At 42.3% G+C, this 27857-nt stretch overlaps 1 protein-coding gene and 1 long non-coding RNA gene across 4 annotated transcripts in view; both read right to left on the bottom strand.

The window, feature by feature from the left end:
• Nucleotides 1-8896: 8896 nt before the first annotated feature.
• Nucleotides 8897-11637, bottom strand: LOC128423453 (uncharacterized). Its single transcript, XR_008332759.1, has 2 exons — nt 10573-11637; nt 8897-9199 (listed from the first exon to the last, which is right to left on the bottom strand). It is a non-coding gene; the product is annotated as an uncharacterized LOC128423453 (long non-coding RNA).
• Nucleotides 11638-17441: 5804 nt separating this feature from the next.
• KCNN2 (potassium calcium-activated channel subfamily N member 2) overlaps nt 17442-27857 on the bottom strand; it is a 91092-nt gene continuing 80676 nt past the window's right edge. For 2 of the 3 annotated variants that reach the window (XM_053408635.1, XM_053408634.1), the window contains 3 exons: nt 26529-26656; nt 19047-19116; nt 17442-18046 (listed from right to left, as the gene is read on the bottom strand). In XM_053408635.1, coding sequence (XP_053264610.1) covers nt 17759-18046; nt 19047-19116; nt 26529-26656 — 486 coding nt within the window. In that variant the 3' untranslated portion in view covers nt 17442-17758. The remainder of the gene's footprint in view (nt 18047-19046; nt 19117-26528; nt 26657-27857) is intronic. The other variant, XM_053408636.1, reaches the window with a different exon arrangement.

Genomic DNA, 27857 nt, shown 5'->3' with positions numbered 1-27857 from the left:
CTTGGGCTTGCTGATTGGAAGGTTGGCGGTTCGAATCCCTGCAATGGGATTCGAACCGCCAATCCTGTTGCTCTGTCCAAGCTCCTGCCAATTTAGCGGTTTGAAAGCACACCTGTGCAAGTACATAAATAGGTACCGCTGCGGCGGGAAGGTAAACGGCATTTCCATGCACTCTGGTTTCCGTCACGGTGTCCCGCTGCTCCAGAAGTGGTTTAGTCATGCTGGCCACATGACCCGGAAAGCTGTCTGTGGACAAACTTTGGCTTCCTTGGCCTGAAAGCAAGGTGAGTGCCGCAACCCCATAGTCGCCTTTGACTGGACTTAACAATCTGGGGGTCCTTTACATTTTACCTTTACCTATCCATAGCAGGCTAAACTGTAGCATAGACCCAAGCTGGCTACATGAACAAATATTGCAAATCCTAAACAGTGCACCAAGCCAACCAACATTAGGCTTTTGATTTAAACTATTTTATTAATAAGCCGTTAGATAATAATGAGGAAAAATGGCAGGTAGCAAAAAAACAAAAAGCCTTAAACAGGTTTCTGTCTAATGCTGGTCCAGGATACTCTTTGGAGAGGATTTAGTAACTTACAAGTGGAATATGATGTGCCATCAGCCTGGGACCTGGTTCAAAGGGGAGTGGCAGAGAACCCCCACAAAATGCCCCAAAAGCATTCCTCAGTGGGGTTTAAAGACTCTCCTCCTGGAAGAGAGGGGAGTGGTTGTGGGCGGGAACCCGAGCTCCACCTCTAGCAGGGGGCGTTAGCCCCCTGCCTTCCACTCACCTGGCTGGTGCCCACGCGCATCGGCAGGCACCCAACCAGGTGTCTCCGAGGGGGTGTGTACAGCAGCCTATATGTTGCGGCGCCAGCCCCTCCTCGGCCTCACTCTTCACCGTCCCTCGCGAGTCACCCACCCTCCACTCCCTTTTAGCTCAGGGTCTTAGTTTTCCTTGGCCTTGCTATGGACCTTAGGTTGGTCGCCCTGGTTGTCCGGGGGGCCTGGTAGGAATTTTTCCATTTGGCATTAGGCTTTTTGGTTTTTTCGCCTACCTCGTAGCAATCGTCACAACTTTTGTGGTATTGGTGGGTAGGTTAGGCATTGGAATAATGTGTTGTGGTGTCAAAGAGCTAGGTGTGGCCATCGCCTATGCCTTCAATTTTTGGGTATTCTGTTAAAGGAATCTGGCGGTTGTGTATTCAGTCCGATGCCTGCTTGGCGGGAGGCCATGGCATGACCCTCGGTGACATCAGGGGAGAGCCTATAGTTGGATTAGCATCAACAGGCTCCACCTACTGGTGAATAACCCCCCCTTTTTTCTGACTCACCCCTGTTTGAGGGGGTGGAGTCAGTCAGCTGACGTAATCCAATGCCTAAGCCAATACCTTTTCACTTGCTGTAATCAATAAAGTTGTGGCCTTTTCTTGCCCATTAACCTTATATCACGTGTCCTTGTGTATTCATTCCACTTTGGGGGGGGGATCGGGTCCTCGAACCACAACTCCAAGCTGCCTAAGATCTTCTCCCTTCTCCTAAAAGTGACGGAGCCCTCTTTCAATAGTGTTCACGCTGAATATCATTCACTGGAAACAACTGCAGAGAAAAATGTTGTTTTCAATATTTTTTTAAACTAGCTCACTGCCTGAACACTCAGCGATGATCACTGCTTTGTGTTTTGAGATTAGGTGCTTGAGAAGCACATCACAACATGTACTTGGTTGCTGCATTATTCTATTCCACCTTTCTCGCAAACATAGCATACTTCATTCAGCCAAGCCTTTTCTTTAATTTCATTACTGCAAAGAGAGGGGAAACAACATTTCCCTGCAATTTAGCAATAATACATTGGGAAGAGTTGTCGGCAGTAAATAGACAGGATGCTGTGTTTCTTTACAAGTTGATGTAATCTTGCCTGAAATTGTGTTGACATGTCGTCTTTTTTTTAATGTCTGCCATTGAGAAAGCTTTCCTGCAAGTGGCAAAAGCAAACAAACAAACACACTGTCCAACAATCATTTTTCTGAATTAACTGTTCCTTTTACACCGCACCAGGTAGCCAAAACATTTCCCAACATTTTAATTGTTTCCCCACCAGGGCATGGCTGCTAATTGGCAATCGTCGTGTTTTTCAGTCCTTGCTGTTATTGCTCAAGTGCCTTTTGTCTTGGAATCTTAATTGAGAGCTCTGCTGGTTTCTGTGCGTGCAAAATGGTACCAACAATGCAAGGCTCTGTGTGTTTCCAAGCAGAAGTTTTAAAGGCAAAGCCAGGTCTGGTAAGAGTTCAAAAGCAAGACTGAAAAGAAAAGTCATGTACAAGTGTGTAGAGGGCAAGTGAACATTGGAAGTTGCTTCAGAAAATGAATAGAGAAAACAGCAGGTAGCAAAAAACAAACCAACCAAAAAGCCATCAACAAAAGTTTCTGTCTGACGTTGGACCAGGATACTCTTTGGAGAAAATGTAGTAACTTACAAGCAGAATATGATGTGCCATCAGCATGGTACCCGGTTTAAAGGGGAGTAAGGTACAAGGTAAAGGACCTCTGGATGGTTAAGTACAATCAAAGGCAACTATGGGGTTGTGACACTCATCTTGCTTTCGGGCCAAGGAAGCCCGCGTTTGTCCACAGACAGCTTTCCAGGTCATGTGGCCAGCATGACTAAACCACTTCTGGCGCAACGGAACACCGTGACAGAAACCAGAGCGCACAAAAATGCTGTTTACCTTCCTGCCGGAGTGGTACCTTTTTATCTACTTGCTCTTTGACGTACTTTTGAACTGCTAGGTTGGCAGGAGCTGGGACAGAGCAATGGGAGCTCACCCCATTGCAGGGATTCAAACCGCTGACCTTCTGATCAGCAACCCCAAGAGGCTCAATGGTTTAGACCACAGGGCCACCCGTGTCCCTAAAGGGGAGTAGCAGAGAACCCCAGGTGAATGAAGGCAAAGACCAAATCATGTTAAAAAACTAGCCATTGTTATGTTCTGTCCCAACCTCACCAACCCACAAGAAGATTTCACTGCATTCCTAACTGCGGAGATTACTCCTGGATCTGCAAAGCTGTCATGTCCAAGACCACCCTGATTTCTGATAATAAATGTGGTGTCTGAACTGCAGAATTTTAAGAGTGCAACAGTCTGAAAATTCTGCAGAAAATTCTGCAGTTCAGACACATTTCACACCCTCTCTCCCTATCCTGAATGTTTCTCTTCCACCATGCTGTACTTAAACAGCTCAACTCTTACACATGCCTAATCAGGCTATGGAAGATAAGTGTTAGGGAATAAAGGAAGGACACATACACATACACATAGAGGTCTGTCACATGACAGAGTGTAGGTGATTAGCAAGTACTGAAGAATCTCAAGGACAGACGCTCACAATAGTTCTGTACAAATGCACGGCGCAGCCACAGACATCTGAAGCCAAATGAGTCATGCTGTTCAGAGCCCTGCTGGGAGATGCTAGAAGTGATGCAGCCCACCTGTGTAGAAAACAAGATATGGTGTGGGATCCGTAGCAGGGCTGAGGAGGAGAAAGCTAGGATGAGAGAAGGGGGATCTAGTCTACCTTTCCATAAAGGTGCAGTAGACATGCTGTTGCTTAGAGGATGGTAGGGCATTGGCTAATGGCCAAAAACAGGTGATTCAATGCATCTGTTCAGAGCCGATGCTGATGTTTGCAACATTCCAAATGGTTTGGGTTCTGCTCCAGGGTAGAAAAGTCACTGAATGAGGCAGAAGAACCTCCACTGCAATGTGACCGGAACTGCAATGCTACTATTAAAGATGGTGCAATAAGGGGCAAGTCATGTAGCAACAGAGTTTTTAATTAAAATAATGTTGCTGGATGTTAAGAAATGGAAAGAACATTTCAATGAGAAAATGTCAGTCTGGTTTTCTTAAAAACAAAACAAATTATCTGTGCCTATGATTTAATTTTATTACATTATTATCTTAACCCTCACACCGGTGTACATGATCCCTCAAAACAATCCTAGGATGTAAATTAGGTGAAAAGAGAGTGACTACATTGGTTCCCAGTACGTTTCTGAGCACAATTCAAAGTGTTGGTGCTGAACTTTAAAGCCCTAATCAGCCACAGCCCAGTATACCTGAAGGAGCATCTCCACCCCCATCATTCAGCATGGACACTGAGGTCCAGCGCTGAGGGCCTTCTGGTGGTTCCCTCACTGTGAGAAGTGAGGTTACAGGGAACCAAGCAGAAGGCCTTCTCGGTAGTGGCGCCTGCCCTGTGGAACGCCCTCCCATCAGATGTCAAGGAAATAAACTATCTGACTTTTAGAAGATATCTGAAAGCAGCCCTGTTTGGGGAAGTTTTTAATGTTTGATGTTTAATTACATTTTTAATATTTTGTTGGGAACCACCCAGAGTGTCTGGGGAAACCCAGCCAGATGGGCAGGGTATGTATGTATGTATGTATGTATGTATGTATGTATAAATAAATATTATTCCTGGCTCAAGATCATCTAATGAGCTTCAAACCTTGGTCTGTCAGGTTTTGTCTGGATTTTAGCCATGCCATCTGTTGCCCATGTGGACTATTAACTGCCCCATATTCATACTTTTAAAAATAAAATAAAAGTCTTGAGCCCCTAGAGAACAAGAGACAGAATGCAATATTTGGGAAACAGTGATAGTCAAGAGAGGCAAAGCACTGCTAGAATGACATACCCATTGTCTAAAGAAAACATTTCCTAGTTCAATTCGAAACCACATTTGGGGGTCTTCCCTGGGGCCCAGATGATACGTGCCCATGAAAATAATAGAGAGAGCCAAGATTTTAGTGTAGAGTCCCTCATAGTTCCAATCCAGCGCCTGACTGCATACAGAGGCCTGACCTTCCATTAACAGGTGCAGATGTTTTAGAACTCAGCAATTATATTTTTGTTCTCAAAAATAAGAGTAAGAGTTGAATTAGCAAACCATTTGCATAATATATAAATTAGGCTACCTTGATTTGAGCAACTGCAATTTGACATGCTTAACTAAATCTGCCACTCTAACCACCACACTGCCTTGGCTATAGCTAATGAGATTCTCAGAATTCATTAGTTCCTTTGTTTCAGAGAAAGAACATTGCTCTTAGGCTTCAAGACTTGAATATAAAAATAATTTCAAAGGATAAACATTAGCAAAATGGAAGCCCCTAGGATTGTTCCTAGTAGGAGAAAATGAAGTGCAGAACTTGTTGTTGGTTGTCTGTGAAAAGATGATGTACATAACTCAGGCAACATATATGAGAAAGAGGGAGCACTAATTTAACTGTCATGAGTACTGGGATTTCTTAAAGATAAAATAATTATCATGGCATCAATCTTTGTGGACTAGGACCAGGACTAAAATGAAGTCACCTTGTAAAAAAGTGTTGTTCCACACAGCTCAAAAGATATTGGCAGTGCCATCCTTTACCATATTTAACTACTAAATTCAATAGGCTTAAGGTAAAGTAAAGGGACCCCTGACAGTTAGGTCCAGTCATGGCCGACTCTGGGGTTGCGGCGCTCATCTCGCTTTATTGGCTGAGGGAGCCGGCGTACAGCTTCTGGGTCATGTGGCCAGCGTGACTAAGATGCTTCTGGCAAACCAGAGCAGTGCACGGAAACGCCGTTTACCTTCCTGCTGGAGTGGTACCTATTTATCTACTTGCACTTTGACGTGCTTTCGAACTGCTAGGTTGGCAGGAGCAGGGACTGAGCAACGGGAGCTCACCCCGTCACGGGGATTCGAACTGCTGACCTTCTGATCGGCAAGCCCTAGGCTCTGTTGTTTAACCCACAACACCACCTGCTTACTTCCAGGTAAGTCAGCAATGGGGAGCCTGTGGCTCTGCATGTGTTGTTGGATTCCAACCAGTGCTGTTTTTCTAGAAAAAGAGATGCCAGAACTCACCATGAACACCACCCTCGTTCTCTTAGAATGATAATGGCGCCCACCTGAGAGGTGCTGGAACTGAGTTCCGGCGAGTTCCAGCTGAAAAAAGACCCTGATTCCAACTCCCATCAGTCTCAGTCAGCAGGAGTCAGGGATGATGAGAGTTCCAGCATCTGGAGGGCCACAGTTTCCCCACCCTCATGGTAGTTAGCTGCAGTCTGAGCCTGTTTCTAGAAATAAAGGGTGCATGCTTACCTGGAAGTAAGTCCTACTGAGCTTCTGAGTGAAAGTCACCATTGCTTCTTTCCCGCTGATTGCTGCTGCTTTTGACTCTCTCCCTGGTGTTTCCCTGGGATCAAAGTGCAAATACTGTGCAAATTATGCAGCTGGGTTTAATTCTCCATAGCAGTGTGCATGGAGGACAAGATTGGGAAAGCCCAGAGATCTTCTCCTCCACATGGACTTCACGAACATCTCTCCCAGGCCATGAAATAACTTAAGCACCATGCAAATCAGCTCTTATTCTGAAGCCGCTGGTAACTTTAATGGGATTGCATCAGTGTGACTTGGGGATTAAGGCCTTTGAGCCTTAAGGCTGGGTTTGCAACTGATGGCTATGTTCATGCTGTCATGGTATGATCTGTTCCACAACAGAATAGAACCGCCTCAAAGCTTAGTCAATGCTCTTAATGCTGAACCAACCCCACAACTGTTCCGGTAATTGCAGTTGTTTGCAATATGTGAACCACCTTTTAAATTCACACCTATCTGAATTTTGCAATGCAGTTCTCCAACCAAAGTTTACAAAAATGCAGATATTAGGGGAAAGTGTGCATAAAAAGGAATATACAGTGCTACCTCGGGTTAAGAACTTCATTCGTTCTGGAGGTCTGTTCTTAACCTGAAACTCTTCTTCACTTGAGGTACCACTTTAGCTAATGGGGCCTCCCGCTGCCGCTGCGCTGTCGCCACACGATTTCTGTTCTCATCCTGAAGCAAAGTTCTTAACCCGAGGTACTATTTCTGAGTTAGCAGAGTCTGTAACCTGAAGTGTCTGTAACCTGAAGCGTCTGTAACCCGAGGTACCACTGTATTACTGAAAATAACATACCAAATATGCTTTATATTGGGGTCAATTGCATGAGGAAAGGGAGTACCAGGATGAAGTCACACCAAAATGCTGGTGAATTTTCATCAGGATTTAAAATAAAAAATTGCTGCAGGTACTTTATGTGGAGAGCTGAATTTAAGACAGGAAAAATGAGAAACTGAGAACCAAACCTGACTGATCCTTCTTCCGCTATCACCCAGCAGTCACCCAAACTTAGCAGCAAAGCTCCAACATTAGCCATGGGAGGAACCAAACAACGCAGCAATGGAAAGAATGCAGTTGTTTGGTTGACCCAACACCTTCTCTTGCATACAAAGCACAAACATACTGCCATGACTAGCTGACAACATGCAGAACCTAGAAACAAGCTCCCCAGGAGAAGGGTTGAGTCCCATTGCGGTACCAGTGTGTTCCCACAGGCAATGCTTGTAACACAACATGTTTATACTGTTGTCTATGTAAGCGGAACAAGCAAAAGCAGGGGAGCCATATGGACAACAGCAAGGTCACAGGAGAGACCGATATTAGGTGTTCATTTGGAAAGAGCAATGTAGCGGGAAACTGGAGCGGTAGGCTTGTTTCCTGTCCCTGGAAGGTGTTGATATGGCCTCTGTTCAAATGGAAAAGGGCGATGCAGTGGGATTAGACTTCAGGTCTCCTGCTTCAGCAACCAACAACAAAGCTACAGAGTCCCAGAAGAGACACGCACAACCGGGCCTTCATAGTCTCCCAAGGGGTCTGACAGATAAATGATTCATTGCTTCCAAATCCCCATGAATAAGAAATGGGAATCTCAGCAGTGTTAAGGGTCCTTCTTGGAATCGTGAGCTCAGTGGGAAGGCATGAGCTTAGCATGTAAGGCTCAACCACTGACTACTGGATCCCAGGAAAAGGGCTGAGACAACACACACACATGACCTGAAAAAGTGCAGCGCAGTAGTCAATCAAGTGTCCTGCTGAGGTCATGGTCTAATCTTTTTTTTTAATATAATTTTTTATTAGTTTTTCTAACATATCATTTTCAACAGTAATTAAACATACTTTTACATCTTATTCAAATTTTTGACTTCCATCAATCCTGTCTGAAAATTTTCCAGTCTAATCTCTGAGTATGCATTTCTTATCTTCCCTATTACATTTCAAACTCACAACTAATATCTCTATCTTTTTCTACTTCGTATATTTCTCCTTACAAAACTTCTTGTAGTCCTACTAGCATAATTTGTTGATTACAGTTGCTCTTCAAATAATTCATATACTTCTTCCAATCTTTGGTAAATCTCTGGTCCCACAGGTTTCGAATCCTTCCTGTCATTTTGTCCAATTCTGCATAGTCCATTAATTTCGTCTGCCATTCTTCTTTTGTCGGATTCTCTTCTTGTTTCCATTTCTGGGCTAACAATACTCTTGCCGGAGGTCATGGTCTAATCTAATCCAGGATTCCCCAACCTGCTTACAGTTGAACTTTGATTCCCATCACCCCTGAACATTGGCCATGCTGGAGGACACCAAGTTGGGAATGGCTTGTTTAACCCCATCGCAGTACTCCAGGATACCTTTGATATTGACCAACCTCCTTCACCCCTCCAAGTTATGCTCCCCACATTTTCATCAGGTTGACTTCCTGGGCCTGCTGGTTACTCAACAGACCTTGTTATTTACTGCTCCCCACCCTGCACACTTCATGCAGATTTCGGCTTTATCGCTAGCAGTATGGAGGCATTCAGGAGAGTATTGGTGCTCCACAGATGCACTCCCTCAGACCTTGTATGGTGTGACAATGAAGAACCTCCTGATCCATGCAACACTGCCACTGTGAGTCCTCTCAGATGAGCAGTCAGGAGGAAGGATTTCAATCTGCTAACCACTAGAATAAGAGACACAGCTAAACACTGGGGTTGTTTTTTATTATTATTGAACGATCAGTTGTGGAGCGAGTCCCGGATGTCAATCTTTTTTCTTCTTGTAGAGCCACTGTGCCTTTTGAAGCTTTGTAACAGGATAGGAGGGGGCCATCTTTCCCTGTGATGTGCATGAATGTAACTGTTTGCCATGCATTTCTTGAAGGGCACATGACCCCTGGGAAGAAAACAGCAGCAGCCCCACATCTGAACATCTGACTTCTTGCTAGCCACTGCTTCTGCTGCATCACTTGCGGTCTTCCTGGCACTGGTGAGGAACATCATTTCCTGTGGAGAGATGAGAAAGGCCTGGTAAGTTTAGATATAATGGGGTAGGAGCTGAAACCAGGGGTTTGTTGAAAATGCATAACTGAGAAAGGATGTCCTCTCACGGGTGCTTTTCTATTGCCTCAGTCAAACTCACTACTCTTCCATTGCCTGGGCACTCACCTAGTTGTAGGAATAGCTGGAGTACAGCATTTTGTGTTCAGAAGAAGAAGAGTCTTTATTTGCATCAGCCACTAGCCATAGAAATAAAATGAAATAAAATGTACAGAAGAAAGAGGTAAAAACATAACTATGCAAAATACATTTTGGAGGTTTACATCAGTAATCAAACAACAGATCTTATTCTAATTGCCCCTGCTAAAAATTTTGCAGGAGAAGAATCTTTATTTGCACCAGACACTAACCATAGCAATAAAATAAAATAAATGTACTGAAGATAGAGGTAAAAACTTAACCAGAGAAAATACATTTTGGGGCTTCACATCAATAAACAAATAATAGATCTTATTCTAATTGCCCCCACTAAAAACCTTGAAGTTTTTGCTGTCACCTGATCATCTTGATCTGCTAAAAGAAAGGACACAGTAGCAATGGTTGAGCGACCTGGCATGGACAATAATAGAGGGGTGATAGCTTCACTCCTCAAATCTTCATAAAGAGTGCAAGCCAGAAGCACATGAGCTACTGACTATATACTGCCATCTCCACAGGGACATAACCATTTTCCCCAGTGGAATTTTTAGCATTTTGTGTTCATTCACAGAGGTGCTTCTCGCTGCCTTTCCCACTCCATGGCAGAAGCTCAAGGAGTTGTGGCGGCAGCACCTTTTTCAGGAAGCACTGCTGCTGTTGTTTAGTCCGTATAATTTAAACACATTTAAGTGGAAGGAGAAACACTCTAGGGCAGGCATAGGCAAACTCGGCCCTCCAGATGTTTCGGGACTACAACTCCCATCATCCTTAGCTAACAGGACCAGTGGTCAGGGATGATGGGAGTTGTAGTCCCAAAAACATCTGGGGGTCTGAGTTTGCCTATGCCTGCTCTAGGGCAGTTTCAGCCAACATGGCTGGGCAGGGTTGCAGAGCTGCCTTCCTGGCACTGGTGTCATGGCAGATCACCTGGATGGGCTAGAGTGGGTAAGGGCAGTTGCGAGATTGGGGGTTGTGTGGGTGCACAGGTGGAGCCAATCTGATGCTCATGCTGGTGTGCCTACACAACCCCAACCTCACTGCCACTGTGCATGCTGCCCCAGCCATAGCCAGGTAAGCTGCATCGGTGCTGGTGTTGGCCAGCACTGTACCTCTTGTTTAGGGGAAGAAGAGGGGATGCTTAGAAGTCATACGTGGAAGCATGATGAGCCCTTCTTGCTTACCTGTATGGCTATGTTGTTCTTGCAGCACCTTTGGGGAGCTGATGTTCCAGGGGGATGTTTAATCACTGATTTCTGAGGAAGAGTTCTCGAAAGGAAGTCCGGGTTAGGTCAGGTATCGGCAGTGTCCCCTTCCTCTCTGACTTTCCCACTGTGGATCGTCTTGTCTATTCCACGTGCTGGGAGGGTGTTCCACTTTCTCTGACTGCAGGCCAAGACTCTATGCAGGACCCCTGTGTGAGGCAAGTGCAACAGAGTCAGAAACGAGAAAACTCTTGCCCCTACCAACTGACTACTTTCCCCAGCCATCCCTTACCTTTGACGGTCCAGATCTAATGTTACTCTGGACACCGATACAGATCTCCGATTCTCATACTTTCAGGATTCTGTGCAGCTTGTCAATTCGTAACGGTTGATCTTTGCCTACAAACCTGTGCCTTTTCATTTACTTAAGACATCAAGGATCAAAGGAGAAAAGGGCAGTAAAACATTGTTTTTCCACCAATCTGCTTGTCATTTAGATATGGCTTATTGTATAAATGTCATGGAAACAAGCTGTTCCCTGCTTTTTTTAAAAAAAGGAAACTTGCTTTGCAGTTTTCTTCCTCTTGATAAAAGGCTAAACAAAGCAAATGTGTTTATCAGGTAAAAGCTCTTTGCGATTCTCTCCCCCCCACACTACTCAGTGAGTATGCATGATTCATTTCCACAACAGGATCCTTGAGCCTCACAAATTAAATATTAGCATAGATTAAGGGCCAATATAGATATGGCATTAAACATGCCCTTGCATTTAATGTGCTCATTTCAAAAAATGCAAATAGCAGTCACTGGATTTGATAATTATTAGGAACGCAGCAGGTGGAGAGGGAGAGTTTAATTCTTCCTTCTTCTTTTTCTGCGCTGCAAATGAAAATTGCTCCTCCAAAGCTAATAGCCATTGACAAGACACATGCCCCTTCCAGGAATTTGTATAACGCCCCCTTAAAATTGTCTAATCCAGAGGCCATCAGTATGACATCTTATGGCAGCTGTTGAAATGAGCACTTTAATGCAGGACAGGTATCTGAAGTGAGGGAGTGACTGGCAGTGCCCACTAGCAATGCAAATAGCAGCTTCACAGGTTTTCAGGATGTGAGAATACACAGGGAGGCTATAGGTTCCTGGACAGATGCTTTGAAGGATGGAAGAGAGGCCACTCACAATGACCGCTCCCCACATTAAATGGGGGCACCCTTTGCGTGGTCGCGCGCAGCCCCCTGGACCCTACGCGGCACCATTAACACAGGCTTGGCTTCGCCTTCCCCAGGTGGGATACCTGGAGGTGTCCGCCTACCTTAGCCAATCGGCCAGTCCCGCCTGGGGAGGTGTTGCCAAGGTGATCAGGCCAGGTAGGGGGAGGGACCACTTTGCCCACACAATAGGGGGAGGATCTTACCTGGGAATCGTCAGTTGGCTCCAGAGCGTCTCCCATCCTACCCACCCTCAGTTAAGACTTCTTTTGCAGGTTAACCTTTTCTCCACAGGTACGTGGGCGCTGCTACATCAAGGTTGCTGTTGAAGGGCCGGAAAGGAATTCTCCTGCATTCACAGGTTTGCCTTTCCTGTAGCAAAACGTCACAACTTTGGCGGTATCAGGCCTTGGGCGGAATCCTTTAGTCTATCTTCCCTAAACTGGGGGTGGGCATGTAGCGGTGACTCATGCCCCCCTTCTCTTTGTGGCGGCGATACCAGGGGTCCCTGTTAAAGGGGTTGTTTTGAGGGGAGGCTTTGGCCATGCGCTGAGAGGTTGTCATTGCTCTCCCCTGCGATGGCAGCGTAATGGGGGCAGGCTCCCTCTGCTTGAACATATGTTCTCCAGAGCCAGCCCATCCCCCCCCCACTGGATAAACCTGATGTTCCCCAGATCCCCGGCGGGGGACTGGGAGGGATAAATGCCCAATGCCCAAGCCAAGGTCCACCCACATCTGGAATAAAGTTGTGGCCAATTTTAATCCCATAGCACGTTGTCTTGAGTTGTTATTCCACATGGGGGCCGCCCAGGGTTTGGGGGACTCTGCCTGTCCACGCAAAAAACCCTTGCACCCTTGTTGACTATCCTTTAATATATTTTTTTAAAGAAACAGAAACAGTGGTGAAAAATAAAGTAGGCACAACAAAAAACCCTGCACTCCACCCCTGAGAATTTCATTAAAAAAAATTTCTCCCCTTTTATAATTTTCAAGTGCAGTTTGTTTTCTCATTGATTGATGGAGAACGGCAAAAGGAAAAAAAAACACAGTAGAGAAATTGTCAGCTAGGTGTAGGGAAGACAGGCACAAATGACAGTGGTTAGGAAAATAGTCAAATGAATTTGGGGAGAAAGAGGAAAATGCTACATATGCTGCAGATTGATCTAGCAGAGCATGACATATGGCTGCTTAAATGATTCTTGAATGCTTTATAAAACTCTGTCCTTTAACTGCGCCAATGAAGAATGACTGAAAAGCATGCTGCTGACAGGCTCTTAAATGTTAAGGTGCCAAGAGAACATGGCAGCCCATTCTGGATGTTTCAATATTCCCTGGCTTCACCTTAGACATCCTGTGCAGAAGTACTAAGTATGGCTATCAGGTGCCGGTCATTCATGAACGCTCGCCATTCAAAGAGGTTGTTTTAAGTCCAACCAATGCAAATGTGCTGGCATTTAAAATCTGAAAGCTTGGGTGGGGGAGGAATAGTGACAATTCTCCAACACAACAATGGATTCTGTACCACGAAAAGCTGAATTCTGAGACTTTAAGGAATTATGCTAACTAAGCACATTTATTTAATTGTACCTCCTCTGTAGCTTGCAGCATTTCATCAAGCTTTGCCAAGACATTTGAAGCCTATTTGTTTACCATTAAGGGATAGAATTTTGCTTTTTTGGAAATGAGAATTCTGCATTTCTCAGGATACTAATTCTGAGCTAGATAGTAATCCACATGCTTACACAGTGTAATCACAGAATTACAGGGTTTCATAGTGCCTTGATTGCATGCACCTGCCATTCAGAATTAACACGGCATCCACATTTGGTGTCATGAATTCATTTACTTTCATATAGACGGTAGATGGGTTACTTTTTCCACAATGGACAATCATCACTTCCTGTCATGACTACTAGCCATTGGCAGACACACACCCCTTCCAGGAATTTGCAGAACTCCCCTTTAAACCACCCAAGCTAGTGGCCATTACACCATCTTGCAGCACCCACTCAAATTAGCAACTTAATGCAGGTCAGGTATCTGAAGTGCAGAAACACCTGAGATTTCTGATGTCAAAGAAGCACCAGCGATCACAGGAAATTGATGCAGCCAAGAGCTTATTTCTGGAGAAAGAGGAAAGTTTTTCAAGTAGTGAGTGGAAAGAGAAAAGTCACCCAATTAATTGTTGGGACAAAAGGTTACCTGTCATCGTCCAGTTTAAGCCATGCTATACAAGCAGAGGAAGTAAAAGTGTAATATACTTACATGTTTCCAGATCCTGTTGGAGTAAAAGGAAGAAAGGTTAGTCCAGAAATCAAGACATGCATATTTCCATCAGCAAACATAATTCAGTTTAGGTTCTCATTGCAAGAAAGAGTAAGGACTGACTTTGGGTTTGGCCACATTTCTGCTATTCCTGCCACTTCCCCCTGCTGTTTACCACTGAATCACAACAAATGTCAACTGGTTTTTTGCTGCGGATTGTCGTTTGTTCCAACGCAGTGGTAAACAGCAGGTTTTCCTGGGGAAAGTGGTGGAACAAATGAAAAACCACTCGGACCCATGCTTTCAAGGCACAGGACAAGCAGTATGAGCAAGCCCTTATTACAGCACATTATAAAAATATTAACAGATATCTATTTGGTGCTTTAATTATGGTGGATGATAAAAGGGAAAGATCCAATCTGGAAGCTTTAGGTTAGATAGGCTCGCAGTAATTTGGAGCACTGGATCAAATCTAGAATGCGCCCTGCAACCAGCTTCTGTTTGAGCACCACCCAACATTTGCATGGAGGTTGTCACCTGGATCCTGTTATGACCCACAGATGTTCAGGAGTAAACATTTGTGTTTAACTCTGGCTGGGCATGCGTTAGTGCGCACTCAGGCCATGGCACTCCTTTCTTACTCACCTGCTGGAGATTCATTTACTGAATCCTGTTTAACAATTGAAAACCTGCCCATCAACTGCTTGGGAAAGGGAGAATCAGGCTGTATCCGGTCATAGAAACATAGAATCATAGAACTGTAGAGTTGGAAGGGATCTCAAGGGTCATCTAGTCCAACCCCCTGCAATGCAGGAATCTCAGCTAAAGCATCCGTGACAGATGGCCATCCAACCTCTGCTTAAAATCCTCCAAGGAAGGAGAGTCCACAACCTTCCGAGGGAGTCTGTTCCACTGTCAAACAGCTCTTACTGTCAGAAAGTTCTTCCTGACGTCTAGTTGGAATCTTCTTTCTTGTAACTTCAATCCATTGGTTTGAGTCCTACCCTCCTGTTGCTTCTTCCACCTTTTGTGAAATGAAATTGTCAGCAAGGCAATTGAGGAATTTGTTGGACTTTACATTCTTGGCAGAGTTTGAGTTCCAACAGATATCAGAATAGTTGAAGTCTCCCATGGCTACTACATCTCTCCTTATGGAATGCTTGGTAATCTGCTCTAGGAAGTCATCAACCAAGCCTTTAGTTTGGCTTGGAGGTCTAGAGCAGGCACTCCCAGGAAGGTTACTGCTGTTTTCCTCTCCTACAATTTTTACCAATGTGCTCTGAATCGACCTTCCATTCTCCAAGTTTTGGATCTCTTCACAAGTGTACATATCCTTTACATATGATGCTACTCTTCCTCCCTTGCTGTTTGATCTATTTGTTTTGAGCAGGTTGTACCCCTCCATTTCTATGTTCCAATTGAGTCCCATTCCATTGGGTTTCAGCAATGGTCTGATTTGTTTCTGACCCCAAACACACAATGCATGCACATGTAAATGGTAACCCACTTACTGCAGTGCAATAGTGCTAGAAATACTTACTTCACTCATTGATGTAGATTTATACTTCACTTTGTGATCCACTCTGGGCTCATGAACTTACAGATGAAAATGAGACTTGGAATATTTTATCAAGCAGACCTCAAAAGATGATTGCATGATGCTTTGACTAGGGCTGGAGTGAGTGTTCCATGCAGCAGTACCCAGTGACGTTGACTACTTTTGCCCAGGTTAGTTACCAGAATTAATGTGGGCATAGCTCACCTGAAGCATGGCCCTCATTTCAATTCTGTCCACTAATATCCTGCCCACTTCTGCATGCGATCACCTCTCCCTCCTCTAATGTAAATAAGGGCCCACCTTGGGGAAGAGGAAATGGCTAGCATCCTTTACAAGACATGCAGTAAGATAACCTGAGCTTGTTATCTGTGTGGTTTCAAGCAGCAATGAAATTCTTGCCACCTTAACACAGGGTTTCTCTGCACAATGAAAAGACCTTAGCTATATAGAAGAGACCTCCAAAAAGAGGTAAAGAAAATTCAGTTTAATAAAATACCCAAAAATGACTGAAAAGGGCATTCAGTTTCTCATCTGGAAATGCATGCACCACAGCCAGAAAGTACTTTTATAAATGATTATTTTTTATTAATTGTGTCCCCCCCCCCTTGCTGCATTTTATGTTCTGCATTTGATAAGCTGTTTGTATGTGTGTGCTTGGCCAAATACTCAGGTGAGGAAAATGGCCAAATGCAATAAAATTGTTTTACTGCATTTGGATCTTTCTAGAGCTGCACAGTTGAACACATGGTAATTTGATCCAGGTCAATCCAGTAATTCATTATTTGCATTCCTTTTTATCAAGAAAAATGTCCTTAGAGAGACATGCTATTGCCTATGCACGTTCAGGTACATCCATTTTTAGGACTCGCTTGTAATGCTACAGGCTAGTCCCAAATATGGTCATAACTGGGGCCAGGCAAAACTAGAAACACTTGCTTGGGAGGCAGGGATTTGTCTTTCATTACATCATTACATGACTAAAGACAGCAGGCATTTCTAAGAAATAGAGGTGTTCAAATTCATCACCCTGTTTGCCTGAATGGAACGCTGTGAACAGATTTGGATAACTTTTGCTAAATGGGAGGATTTACAGAGGATCCCACTGAGACACAAGAGACACACAATATTTTGAGATGCCAATACATTTTGGTCAATGGAGACTTTCTCTTACATGAATATATATATATTCATATATATATATATATATATATATATATATATATATATATATATATGTGCTAACCCCACCCGCTTTCATTTAAACACATTTGAAGACTTCTTAAATGGTTTGGAGTAGTATATTATCAGCCCTTTCCCCAGTTTTTAGTAAACAACTATTTGTCATATATAATCTAGAAGAGCATATAGCATGCAATCCTATGGAATTTGGGAATGGAGTAGGTGGGCATTGGACAGCTGTTCTCACCGATGCGCTTCAAAGCCACTACTTTAACAAGTGACTTGGCCAGTTCTTGAGCTGGCATAATGAAAAATGGACATGCAGATTTGGTATAAGTGTTCTAGGATGTCCTGCACCAATCACGGACATGTGACCCTGCTTGGCTAATTAGATTAACCGGCATGTAAACTAGCACAGGATTACAGTCAAGGAAAATTAAACTTCAATACACTCTGTTAAATTAACATGTCATACACCCCCCCCCCTTTGCTGCATAGATAGCATGTGAAATTAGATCTTATTGGAATGACAATACAAAATGAGCTCAGTTTTCTAACAACTGAAGCATTTTCAGCATTGGGATAAAAAAAGTATTGAGAGTTAGGAATGTTAACATCAAAGTGATCAAGCAACTATGTGCAGAAATTAACCCTTTTATTATATTGTATATTGTAGTAGTAAAGTTTGTTGGAAGTGCATGAATAAAAAGTTAGTGAAATTACAGGAGGAACAATCTATATAGCAATAATAGGTGCATTCACTGTGCATCTGAAAGGAAAAAAGAGAGAGAGAGTTTTCACTCATTTTGGCCTAAAACTTTGTGTTCAGGTTTCCAGAATTCTGACATCAGAACCCAGATAACACTGATTAGAACCATAAGGCTTTACAATAAAAGCTAAAATATTGACCATATGATGGCAAAAAGTCTTTATTTTGTGGTTATATTATTCTCTTCTAGCTACTCTCTGATGAAGTGGGTGGTGCTGTGGAGGACGACCTCCTTCTCCGAGACAAGGACCTCGATCGTTCTGCACTGTAGGTCACATGCTTATCATAGTTTTGTATCTGAGCTTCAAGGAAATCCCTTTGTTGTTGGCTGATTGTTTGGCTAATCAGTCCAGGGAGGGCTTGAATGCTACCAATTAATGTTTCCAATTTTGTTTCCAAAGTAACAATCCTCTTCTCAAAGTCTTCGCTTCTTTCGTTTAAGTCAGAAATCATATCATACATGATGTTTTGAGTCTGAAAGAAAAAGGGAAAGGGAGATGCGTTCGAGCAAGCCAGGTTGTTCCACAGCAATTCAAACACTCATTGCTTAGAAACAGGAAAATAGCAACACAAACTGTGACTTCATAAACCAGCAGCTTCACAAACAACTAGCACAAAACAGCTTCAGAAAGTGTTTTTATTCCAAGCTTTACTGCACAGGTGCAATTCAGCTGGAGCTTGTGATTCCTTAGTGGCGCACTTTTGAGATTTCAAGCAAACAATGAGGTGGGTTGGAAAACCCTTCAGAAATCCGGAGTTGCAGAAATGTGACTCAGTTCAACAAATACTCTTTGTAGCAGAAGCTGAAAAGCTTCTCTATCCACAAATGGGTTCTGTTAGACCAGTTATATGCTTTCAATTTCCCTCAACATTTACAGTAAAGAGAGTTTTATCTTTCTAAGGAGCACTGCACACATTATGTAGTGGCAAATGTGCTTCGCGCACTGTGTGTAAATCCAGTGTCAAGCTGAGGCGTATCCCAGGTCCCTGAGACGCTTAAATCAGGAGATATGTGGCTGAAAATGTGCATAGCCTTTCCAGTGCATAGGCAGAGCATTTTAGTTGCAAACCATACAATTTTAATGTGTAAAGTGGCCCTGAGACTCCACTCCATTTTGGCAATTTGGATGGTAACAAGGAAGGCAGCATTCAAAAGCCACTTATAAAATCTAGTCCCATTTATTTGTACACTTTCTTCTGTTCTTTGTCACCTGCTCAAAGAGCATCTCCTGTCCCAAGGCCGGGTGAGTAGTTTCCCACAGCTAGACTGAAATTTTGCTTTCCTCAAAGAAGCTAAACCATTTGTGAATGTTGACTTGTCTCCTATGATAGCAGAAGGAAGTTCACTGGAATAGGCTTATAGAGCTTGAGTTGGCTTTTCACCTTAAACCTTAGCAAAACGATGAATGTCAGTATACAAAAGCAAAATGCCAGTACAGTATACAAAAGCAAAAGCCGGTGTTGTTACACTGACCTTTGCCAAGTCCACCAAAGTGTTTGCCTGATCGTTCAATTTCCTCTGTTCCATTTTAACACTTCTTAATCTAAAAGATTGAAAATCCAAGTCAGATAACAATTTTTTTTTTGCCAGCTCCTCAAACTTGAATACAGCATGCATCTAAACAGATAACTGCATGGACAATGTCTTGAATACTTTGTGTACAGTCATAACTGGTTATGTGTCTGGTACAATGAAAAAAAGCATGCTTCCTTAACACCGCAAAAAAGAAAGAAGAGAGCAAGAAAATGTGATGTCCCCGAGACTACTAATTGCCATGGTTAACGCTGAATTCAAAGTGGGAGGTAAGGATTTATTCATAGTGTATGAAAGAAAGCCAAAACATTCCTTAAAGCTCCAGTATCCTGGCAAGTAGGCATAGGAAGTAATGAACAACAATTCAATCTCCTTTTTATTGCCTGAGTAATCATTCGGCCTCTTCCATATGCCTACATGATTAGATACAGGTATAAGCCCTCTTCAGTCTGAAATGGATTTGGTTAGGAGGTGTTTGAACCTGATGAAAATACAGTGATAAGTGAGTTCCTTGTTAATTTTTAAAAGCTTTTATCTGACCAGCAGCTAAATAAAGAGCATCATTGTTAATATATTAGTTTCACAGTCCTCAGTGTCACTGACCTGGAATACTTTTAATTGTTTTTAATGTGCATAACCGTTTCCTTGTTAATATATTAGATTCACAGTCCTCAATGTCGCTGACTAGGAATACTTTTGTTTTTAATGTGCATAGCAATTTTCCTAGTAGGTTTGGTTGGCCAGTTTATCTGTCCATGATTAAACCAGAACACTATGAAGTATTGTATCTGTATAAAAGAGCCTCATGGGTATAGTTTTCCCCTTGGTGCCCAAGTAATTCCATTCATGTTAATCAGCTGAGCAGGGTAAGAAAGAGAAAAACAAGATGTATTATTCTGAACTGTAGTATGAAAATGTGTGTTGGTTTAAGGGTATATGGCCAGTGAGTTTGACAAAGACTGTTAATCTTTTCCCCCTCTCCAAATATATGAGAACAGAAAAGTTTTAAATCTGTAGTACTATCCATGTAAAGTCTTGATGCAAATTGTTAATCGGCTATATTGGTGTAAGTGGCTTCCTTCCTCTTCTTCTTTTCTTAAGGGTTATGTGCTTCAAGGAATAAAACAGTCCAATGCAAAATTCTCTATTTATACCAAAGCACCCACCCACACCAAGAGCTCCATAATAGCTTTCCCATTCATTTCAAGGGACGAGGCAGCTCTACATGCTTTTTCTTTTGTACAGTTAAATCTGTTTTGCGGAACTAAATGTAGAGGCCTTACAGGCTGGGGTTGCTCTCTGTGTATTTTGGACATGGATACTGCCCCCCCCCCCCAAGATGTAGGCTTGTCTCCTTTATAAAGGCAGTCTATCATCATTAAGTTACAAAGGCAATGAAGGACTTTGTGTGTCTAAGCCAGCAGGGTGTTGTGTGGTCAACTAAGTGTGTTATTCAGTTCACAACATGCCCATGATCTCATTCAAGAAATGAAGCTACCCTGAATTTAGGCATTAATCTCATGGGGTTCCTCTTTCCAGGTCATTGTCCTAAACCTCATTAATAATTGGAATCTGTTTATTTAATTTTTTGTGTTTGTCCTGTATCAGCACCATTGCACCCATTGTCTTATTCGCCACTGATAACTCATGAATTTATTCTCACAGTTTATTTTAAAAGATAAAATAAACTGTGAGACACGGGTGGTGCTGTGGGTTAAACCACAGAGCCTAGGACTTGCCAATCAGAAGGTCGGCGGTTTGAATCCCCGCGACGGGGTGAGCTCCCGTTGCTCGGTCCCTGCTCCTGGCAACCTAGCAGTTCAAAAGCACGTCAAAGTGCAAGTAGATAAATAGGTACCGCTCTGGTGGGAAGGTAAACGGCGTTTCCGTGCTCTGCTCTGGTTCGCCAGAAGCAGCTTAGTCATGCTGGCCACATGACCCGGAAGCTGTATGCCGGCTCCCTCGGCCAATAAAGCGAGATGAGTGCCGCAACCCCAGAGTCGGTCACGACTGGACCTAATGGTCAGGGGTCCCTTTACCTTTATTTTAAAAGAAGCTAAAGCTGGTTTCTTCACAATCCCAGAATCCAGTTGTTTCAGGATTCCCTTTTAAAGCCCACCCCTTCAGCACCGTGCATTCAGTTTGATGGGGTGAATGAGAATGAATGGGCTTACGGCTGCAGTCACACAAATTCAGCATTGTTGTGGGAGGTGTGAGGGGCACTCAAGCTCACATTTTCAAGAGGAGGAATAATGTATGTCCAGAAACACATAAAATTATTAAGTGATACTGTGACCCATTTCTTTTAGTCAAACCATGGCTAAGTGTAAATGAGCTGTCCTGCTGCTGTTCCACTACCCAGAGCTAAGCCATGGTTTGGCTTAGCATTATGCCCGATTCTGGGCTCATGGTTTTGCTCAATCACACAAACTATGATTTGTAGCAAAGGTTTAGATTTGGCTTATCATTTGTCAGTGTCGGATTTAGGACAGTGCGGGCGGTTCCCCTGCACAAGTCGCCAAGCCATGGGGATGAATAATAATAATAATAATAATAATAATAATTCCTATATTTATACAGGTACCTACTGAGAAGATTGATTTAAAAAAGGAACTGTACCAAAAGGAATTATTGTGAAATTAATAAATATATTTTTTTGGGGTGGTGCCAAATCTTGTCCTTGCTCAGGGCACCATATTACCAAAGTTTGCCCCTGTATTTCTAGTTTGTCTTGGAAGGAAACCTTGAGCCTAGCTTTAGATGTACTGCTAAGCCACTCAATGGCATAATGTTTGCTAGCATGGCAGCAGCAAGAGTGGGGAGGGGTGAAGTGCCAGTGATTTTTCCTCTAAGGACACACACGTTCACTCATTCATGCTTAGCCATGGCTTGGCTTACTGTTATGTGCAAACAGGGTCTATAAGGGACAACACTGAAAGAAATCAAACAAGAGTGTTGGTCTGTATACATCAGACATGTAGTTTTGTCTGTATAAGCTTTTGAAAGTATATTTTAGGTCATCAGTTATCTTTGGAAGAGGGAAAGCCAATTAGCAACATTTTAGGTTGAGCTTTCTATCCTCCTTTCCCTCCCTATATGAACATTTGGAGAAATATGGTAAATAAATGGTATAATTTTTATGCTGATTATTTACCTCTCTTGCAAATGTATGTTGATAAAGAGAGATTTGCATCTTCAAGGTGTGTATATCAGCCTTGGTTGTGACTTAGGTGGAGCAAACCTTTTTATAAACTGATCATTTCTTAGCTGCGACAGTCAGATTAAAAATGATACTAGCCAGATCTTTCTCTGAAAATTAAGAAATATTGATACTCTGATTCCTTCCTTCCGAACTTCACTTATCACAGAAGAAATTCATGACTTTGGATTGCAGTTCCACAGTAGCAACCAGACTATTGAAATTCACAAATAAAGTATCCATTTGTTGCATGCAGACAGTGGTAAATTCTGCAAATTTGAAAGGAACAGCTCACACAACTTACTTCCGAGCTCTATTTTCATTGTTGAAATAAAAAGACAAAACAAAAGAAAAGAAACTGTAAAATTGACTAAAATAAATTAACACAAGGGATGGTCTTCTTGTGAGCGCAATGTGCTCTGTTATGGAGCTTGTAGTTCATACATTTTCTCCATAGCACTTTCTGGGTCAGCAATTAACAACTCAAATGCAGGACAGCGTTATACTCTCAGGTTCTATACCACATTTCACCATGTTCTGAAAGTAAGCAGCGACATTTCATACGTTGTGGTACAAGCAGACATTAGCTGCGTTCACACATCACATTAAACCATGCTTAATTTTTAACTATGGCTTAATGCGAACAAACAGCATGCTGGTGGAAGTCCCTGCTTAACTCCTCCCCTGCTCTTGGGTGTGCTATATTTGGGGGAATAAAAAGTCGAGCCTTGGCTAGTCATATTATCCAAACCTAGGCTTGTGGTTTGTTTCTCCCAAACAAACCATGAGCAGTAAGCCAATAACAAACTTTGGCTACTACTTGTGGTTTGTTTAGAGCCACAAACCTTGACTCGACACATGTTCTGAATTCAGACACGTGTGTTGAGTCAAGGTTTGTGGCTTGTTTCTCCTGGCAGAGCGTGGCCAAGAGTAGGGGAGAAATGACACATGGACCTTTGAGCACTGTGCACTAGAATGCTGCTTGTTTATGTTAAACATTTAACGTCACATGTTATTCTGGCCGGAGGGATATCAGTGGCACCTAAATACCTCAGCCCCCTTCCCACATGCCATCCATACATGGGAAGAATTGATAGCTGAAATATTACCAGGATTCTCAAAAGTTAAGAGACTTAGTATTGGTACATTTTATTTCCATCTTCCCTCCCAACATCAAGTGTTGAGTAGGCTAGAATTAACCTTTAAAGGGGGTCATTAAGGGGAGTTAAAGGAAAACATATGAATATGTGAATGAAGACTATCACCATGAATCAAAAAGGAGAACTACACAGTTCAGCTAGAAATAGAAAATCAAACTTATCATTCTGAATGTTAGCATCCAACAGGATATGACTGGTTCCATTCCCCTATTTTGCTAGAATACAATTTAACCCCCTTTGTTTGACTTGGGAGGTCAAATGACGCAGGACTAATGACAATTCAGAAGTAAAACAGAAACCTGACTCTGCATAACAAGGAAAGGTAGCCACTATGGGAATTACTTCATTTAGTTTCTTACTCAATAGTAGGTGGTGAACAAATATTTGCAGTTCTTTTTGAGACTAAAGGAATAAAGTTGCATCACTTCCTTTGAGAACAAAGCTCTAGCACATCAATTGGCAAATCCACACATATTTTTGAAAGTCTGAATACTTCTAGCAAGGGACACATAGAAAGTAAGGTCAGAAGACAAAGCTAAATCACGTATTAAATTAAAATGAAGACAAGCACCTGGTAGATAATAGCTACCCTGCCCCATGCTTATTAGAAGCCATATTGATGTGAAAAAAGGACTATTCCATGAATACTGATCTGATGCCAGATCACAGTAGGGCAGGGTGGGAAACCTGTGGCATTCTGGGAGCTTTTGGAATCTAATTCTCATCAGCCACAGTGAGCATGGCCAATGGTCAAAGGGTATGGGAGTTGTAGGCCATCGGCTCCCTATCCCTGTTGCAGAGGCTGCAGTCCAATCCTGAACATGTACACTCAGAAGTAAGAATCCCACTAAATCACAATAACGTAGTACCTGGTTTCAGCTCATTTTGTAATTCACTGTCTCAGGAACCCACCCACACTGCCTTTTTTTGTAGAAACAGCTTTTCTATAGACAGCAGCATTTAACCTCACATCTTTGCTAAACTGAACTAATACTCATTGTGTATATTTTATTTTATAACTTAAGCATACTACGTAACCATTAATGAGTTAGCCCTTTTCAGATCCCTCCTCTGAAGCAGAAAAGGAAATAACATTACTGCCATTTAATGTGCTCAAATCAACAGCAAAAAAAGAGAAGCACGGTCAATTTATGAAACTTATTTCTTCCTCACTTTTGGTGTAATGGGTGACTACACACTCTATAAAATGAAACTCATGACTCTTGGGCTCTGTACACAGACCTCTCTGCAGGGAACAACCAGAGATTCCATGTCTTGTGTTAACATCAGGTATGGAAAAGAAGAAAGTAGGAAGAAAAACGAATTGTTCATAAATGAGCCTTGTTTGGACATGATACTAAACCATGGTTGAATGAGCTACAGCGAACCTTGGGACTGTTATCCCTCTTTCTCTTTCTCTAAGCTTTCACTTCTAACTGTTTGTAATGTTGGAATTCAGATAATACAAACTGTTAATCTTAACCATAGTTTGTTGAAACAAGCCAACTTCAAACCACAGTTTACAAAGTTTGCTTGTTTTAACTAACCATGATTAAGATTGACCACAGTTTGGGGTTAATATAGAATGAAAGCAGAGATTTTTTAATATACTCCCTGTATCTGTGCTGGAGTAGAGAGCACATAAACCAGATGCTTGCTGCAGTTCATAATGCTAAGCCATGTTTATTTTGCAACTTCTCGGCTCTGAAATCTTTTTCTTGTTATTATAGTATTGGGTCTGTCAAGATGATCTAACTTTACTGATTCCCCACTGCAGAATGATTAAAAGCAATATACATCATGTGTATTTCAACTCAGATTCTGAGGTTCTGATCTACACTTCTGAGAAAGGACCTCTTTCACAGAAGTGGACCTCTGCTCCCATTTCCATTACACTATATTTCTACTGCTAGTTCACCAAGCTCCAGACTCTTACATTTGGCCATTTCCTCCTCCCAAAAACTCTCTATGTGCTGCAGAGGAAGGGTGTGAAGAAGAGAAACCTGCAGCAATTAATATCTGCCACTAGTTTTATGTAGCCCAATTTGTGGTGAGGTCTTCCTGCTCTAACATAACAGTGACTGAGCACTCTCCAAAGTCAGGTATGAATGAGGAATCAGCAATGCTTCCATTATATCTGCAAGGAGCCTGCGGTTTCCAAAGATTAGCTTGTATCAGGAACTAATTCCCCCACATACCCTAAATGAATAGACCATAAGGTGGCTAATTTCTTGGGGTGCCAAAATGAAGACAACTATCCCACCATTATCTTTTCACCAAGTGTAAATTTGCTGCAGCAATAACATTGATTTTAAAATGAACCAATCATTTCAATAGGAAATGATTACATTCCTTTACTCATTACCTAAAACTGGTACAGTAGTAGAACCTACTGGTTGCAATAATTTTAAAAATGGTAAAAAAAAATATATTAAACATATATCACATAATAAAATAAGGGGCTATTGGCTGATGGTTAATATAGTAAAAGATTCTTTTGTCAGCTGTTAGCACCTGCCAGAAAAATCACAAGAGGGTGTTATTGATATTCAAATCTATTTTGCAATACGTACTAGATTCATTCTTATTCCAAAATATCATGTGTAGGAAGCTTTAGCAAAGAAAATCTATATTCAAGGAAGGGTGGTTGGATCACACATGAAGAGTCAGGGATGTGAAAAACTTGTTCATTTGTTTCCACAACGTTTCTGCTTTCTCTTCCCCTGGCCTTGGAAATCCATGGAAACTTCATGAAGAGTCATCTTTCCTTCTAAAAACCGTATGTATAATCTGTATGTGAATTAGATTGTGCACCTCATTTCATATCCATCTCAAATGCTATTGTTTCCCATCAATGAGATGGAGATTCAGGGACACACTGAGATACATACAATGCTCTCCTCCCACACCCTTGAGATAAAATGAACAGAATCAGGCAGAAGGTGGATTTGGGACAGCTGCCTGTATCGACAGAACAGCAACATCCACACTAGAAACTGAACCTGCCAGATTACCACAGCATCCTGGATAAGGGGGAAATAGACAAGCCAAAATGGTACTTACTGGTGAATAGCTTGCAAGAATTTGCGCTGATGTTTCCTTACTTTTGCATGGTCTATCTTTTTCACCAGCTTTGTATTTTTATAAATTAACCATGTTTCCCTGAGTACATTGGCAGCTGCATTTTTCACCTGTTTTAAAAAAAGAAAACACCAGGCTGACTGAAACAGCATTACACGTCCCTTTGAGTCTTCCCTAGCACATGTTATCTATCATAAATATTTACAGGAATGTCTCCTTCTGAGACCAGGTGCTGTAGAGAGCTAAGGTAATATGAGCACAACTGTCTAAATTCTGTGCCTCTGCTTGGCACTTGAATTAGTGACTATCCACACCTAGCATCTTGGGAATTCTGGTTCATACATTATGATGCAGTAGGTCTGATTAACATGCTGACACCCTTCCCTTCCCCACTGCCCATGCAGGAATTTCCCTTCTCTCCTGTGTTGTCATGGAACATCTTTTTCATAGACAAGAAGAGGAAACAAACTTGACATTTTGGATCATGGCTTTATATAGCAGGGTTGCCAAAAGTTGTTAAGCTTTTTTGCTAAATCTTTTTAAAAAGGTGAAGTTTTTGAGCTATCTTTAAGGAAATTTTCAAAAATCTCGACTTGCCATACGGACGGATTTTCCTGGATGTATATAATATATTTTAATTTTTTTAAAGCATGTGGTTAGGATAAAACTAGAATACCAAATAGACAAGCATTGCTTCTCACAAGATCATTTTATCTGATCAGCACTCTGAGAGTACATTTCCACCACAACATCAGGAATTGTTAGACATTGAATGCCAGTCATGTTTTGTTTTGTTTTAAGTAGATGAGCAGTTGGGTTGAAGGACAACTAGTCAGACTAAACTGGCTGCCAGGTTGTCACTACAATCATATCTCATTTTTGTTCCGTGATGGAATCAAGGCAGAAAACATAAGGCTTCCTTGGAAGTTTCACTTCCAGGCACTGACCAATCCCATACCTACTTAGATTTACTAAGCTTGGTTTATTACAGGCATAGGCAAACTCGGCCCTCCAGATGTTTTGAGACTACAGTTCCCATCATCCCTGACCACTGGTCCTGTTAGCTAGGGATGGGAGTTGTAGTCCTAAAACATCTGGAGGGCTGAGTTTGCCTATGCCTGGTTTATCATGTGCCTTCAGCTCATGTTCCAGGACCAATTCCACATGTTTGCTTCTGTTTTGCTATTCCTTAAGAGAGACCTCACATCTACCACCAGTGGACAAAACACTCAAAGCAGACATGAAACTTAAAGATTCAATAATTCAGTAGAATCTTTCAAGATCTATCCCTTGAACTATCTGTGATCATGG

This window comes from Podarcis raffonei, chromosome 11 (assembly GCF_027172205.1).
Source record: "Podarcis raffonei isolate rPodRaf1 chromosome 11, rPodRaf1.pri, whole genome shotgun sequence".
NCBI classification, from domain to species: domain Eukaryota; kingdom Metazoa; phylum Chordata; class Lepidosauria; order Squamata; family Lacertidae; genus Podarcis; species Podarcis raffonei.
Note: the sequence above shows the minus strand (reverse complement) of the source record. Positions and strands in the feature narration are given on the sequence as shown.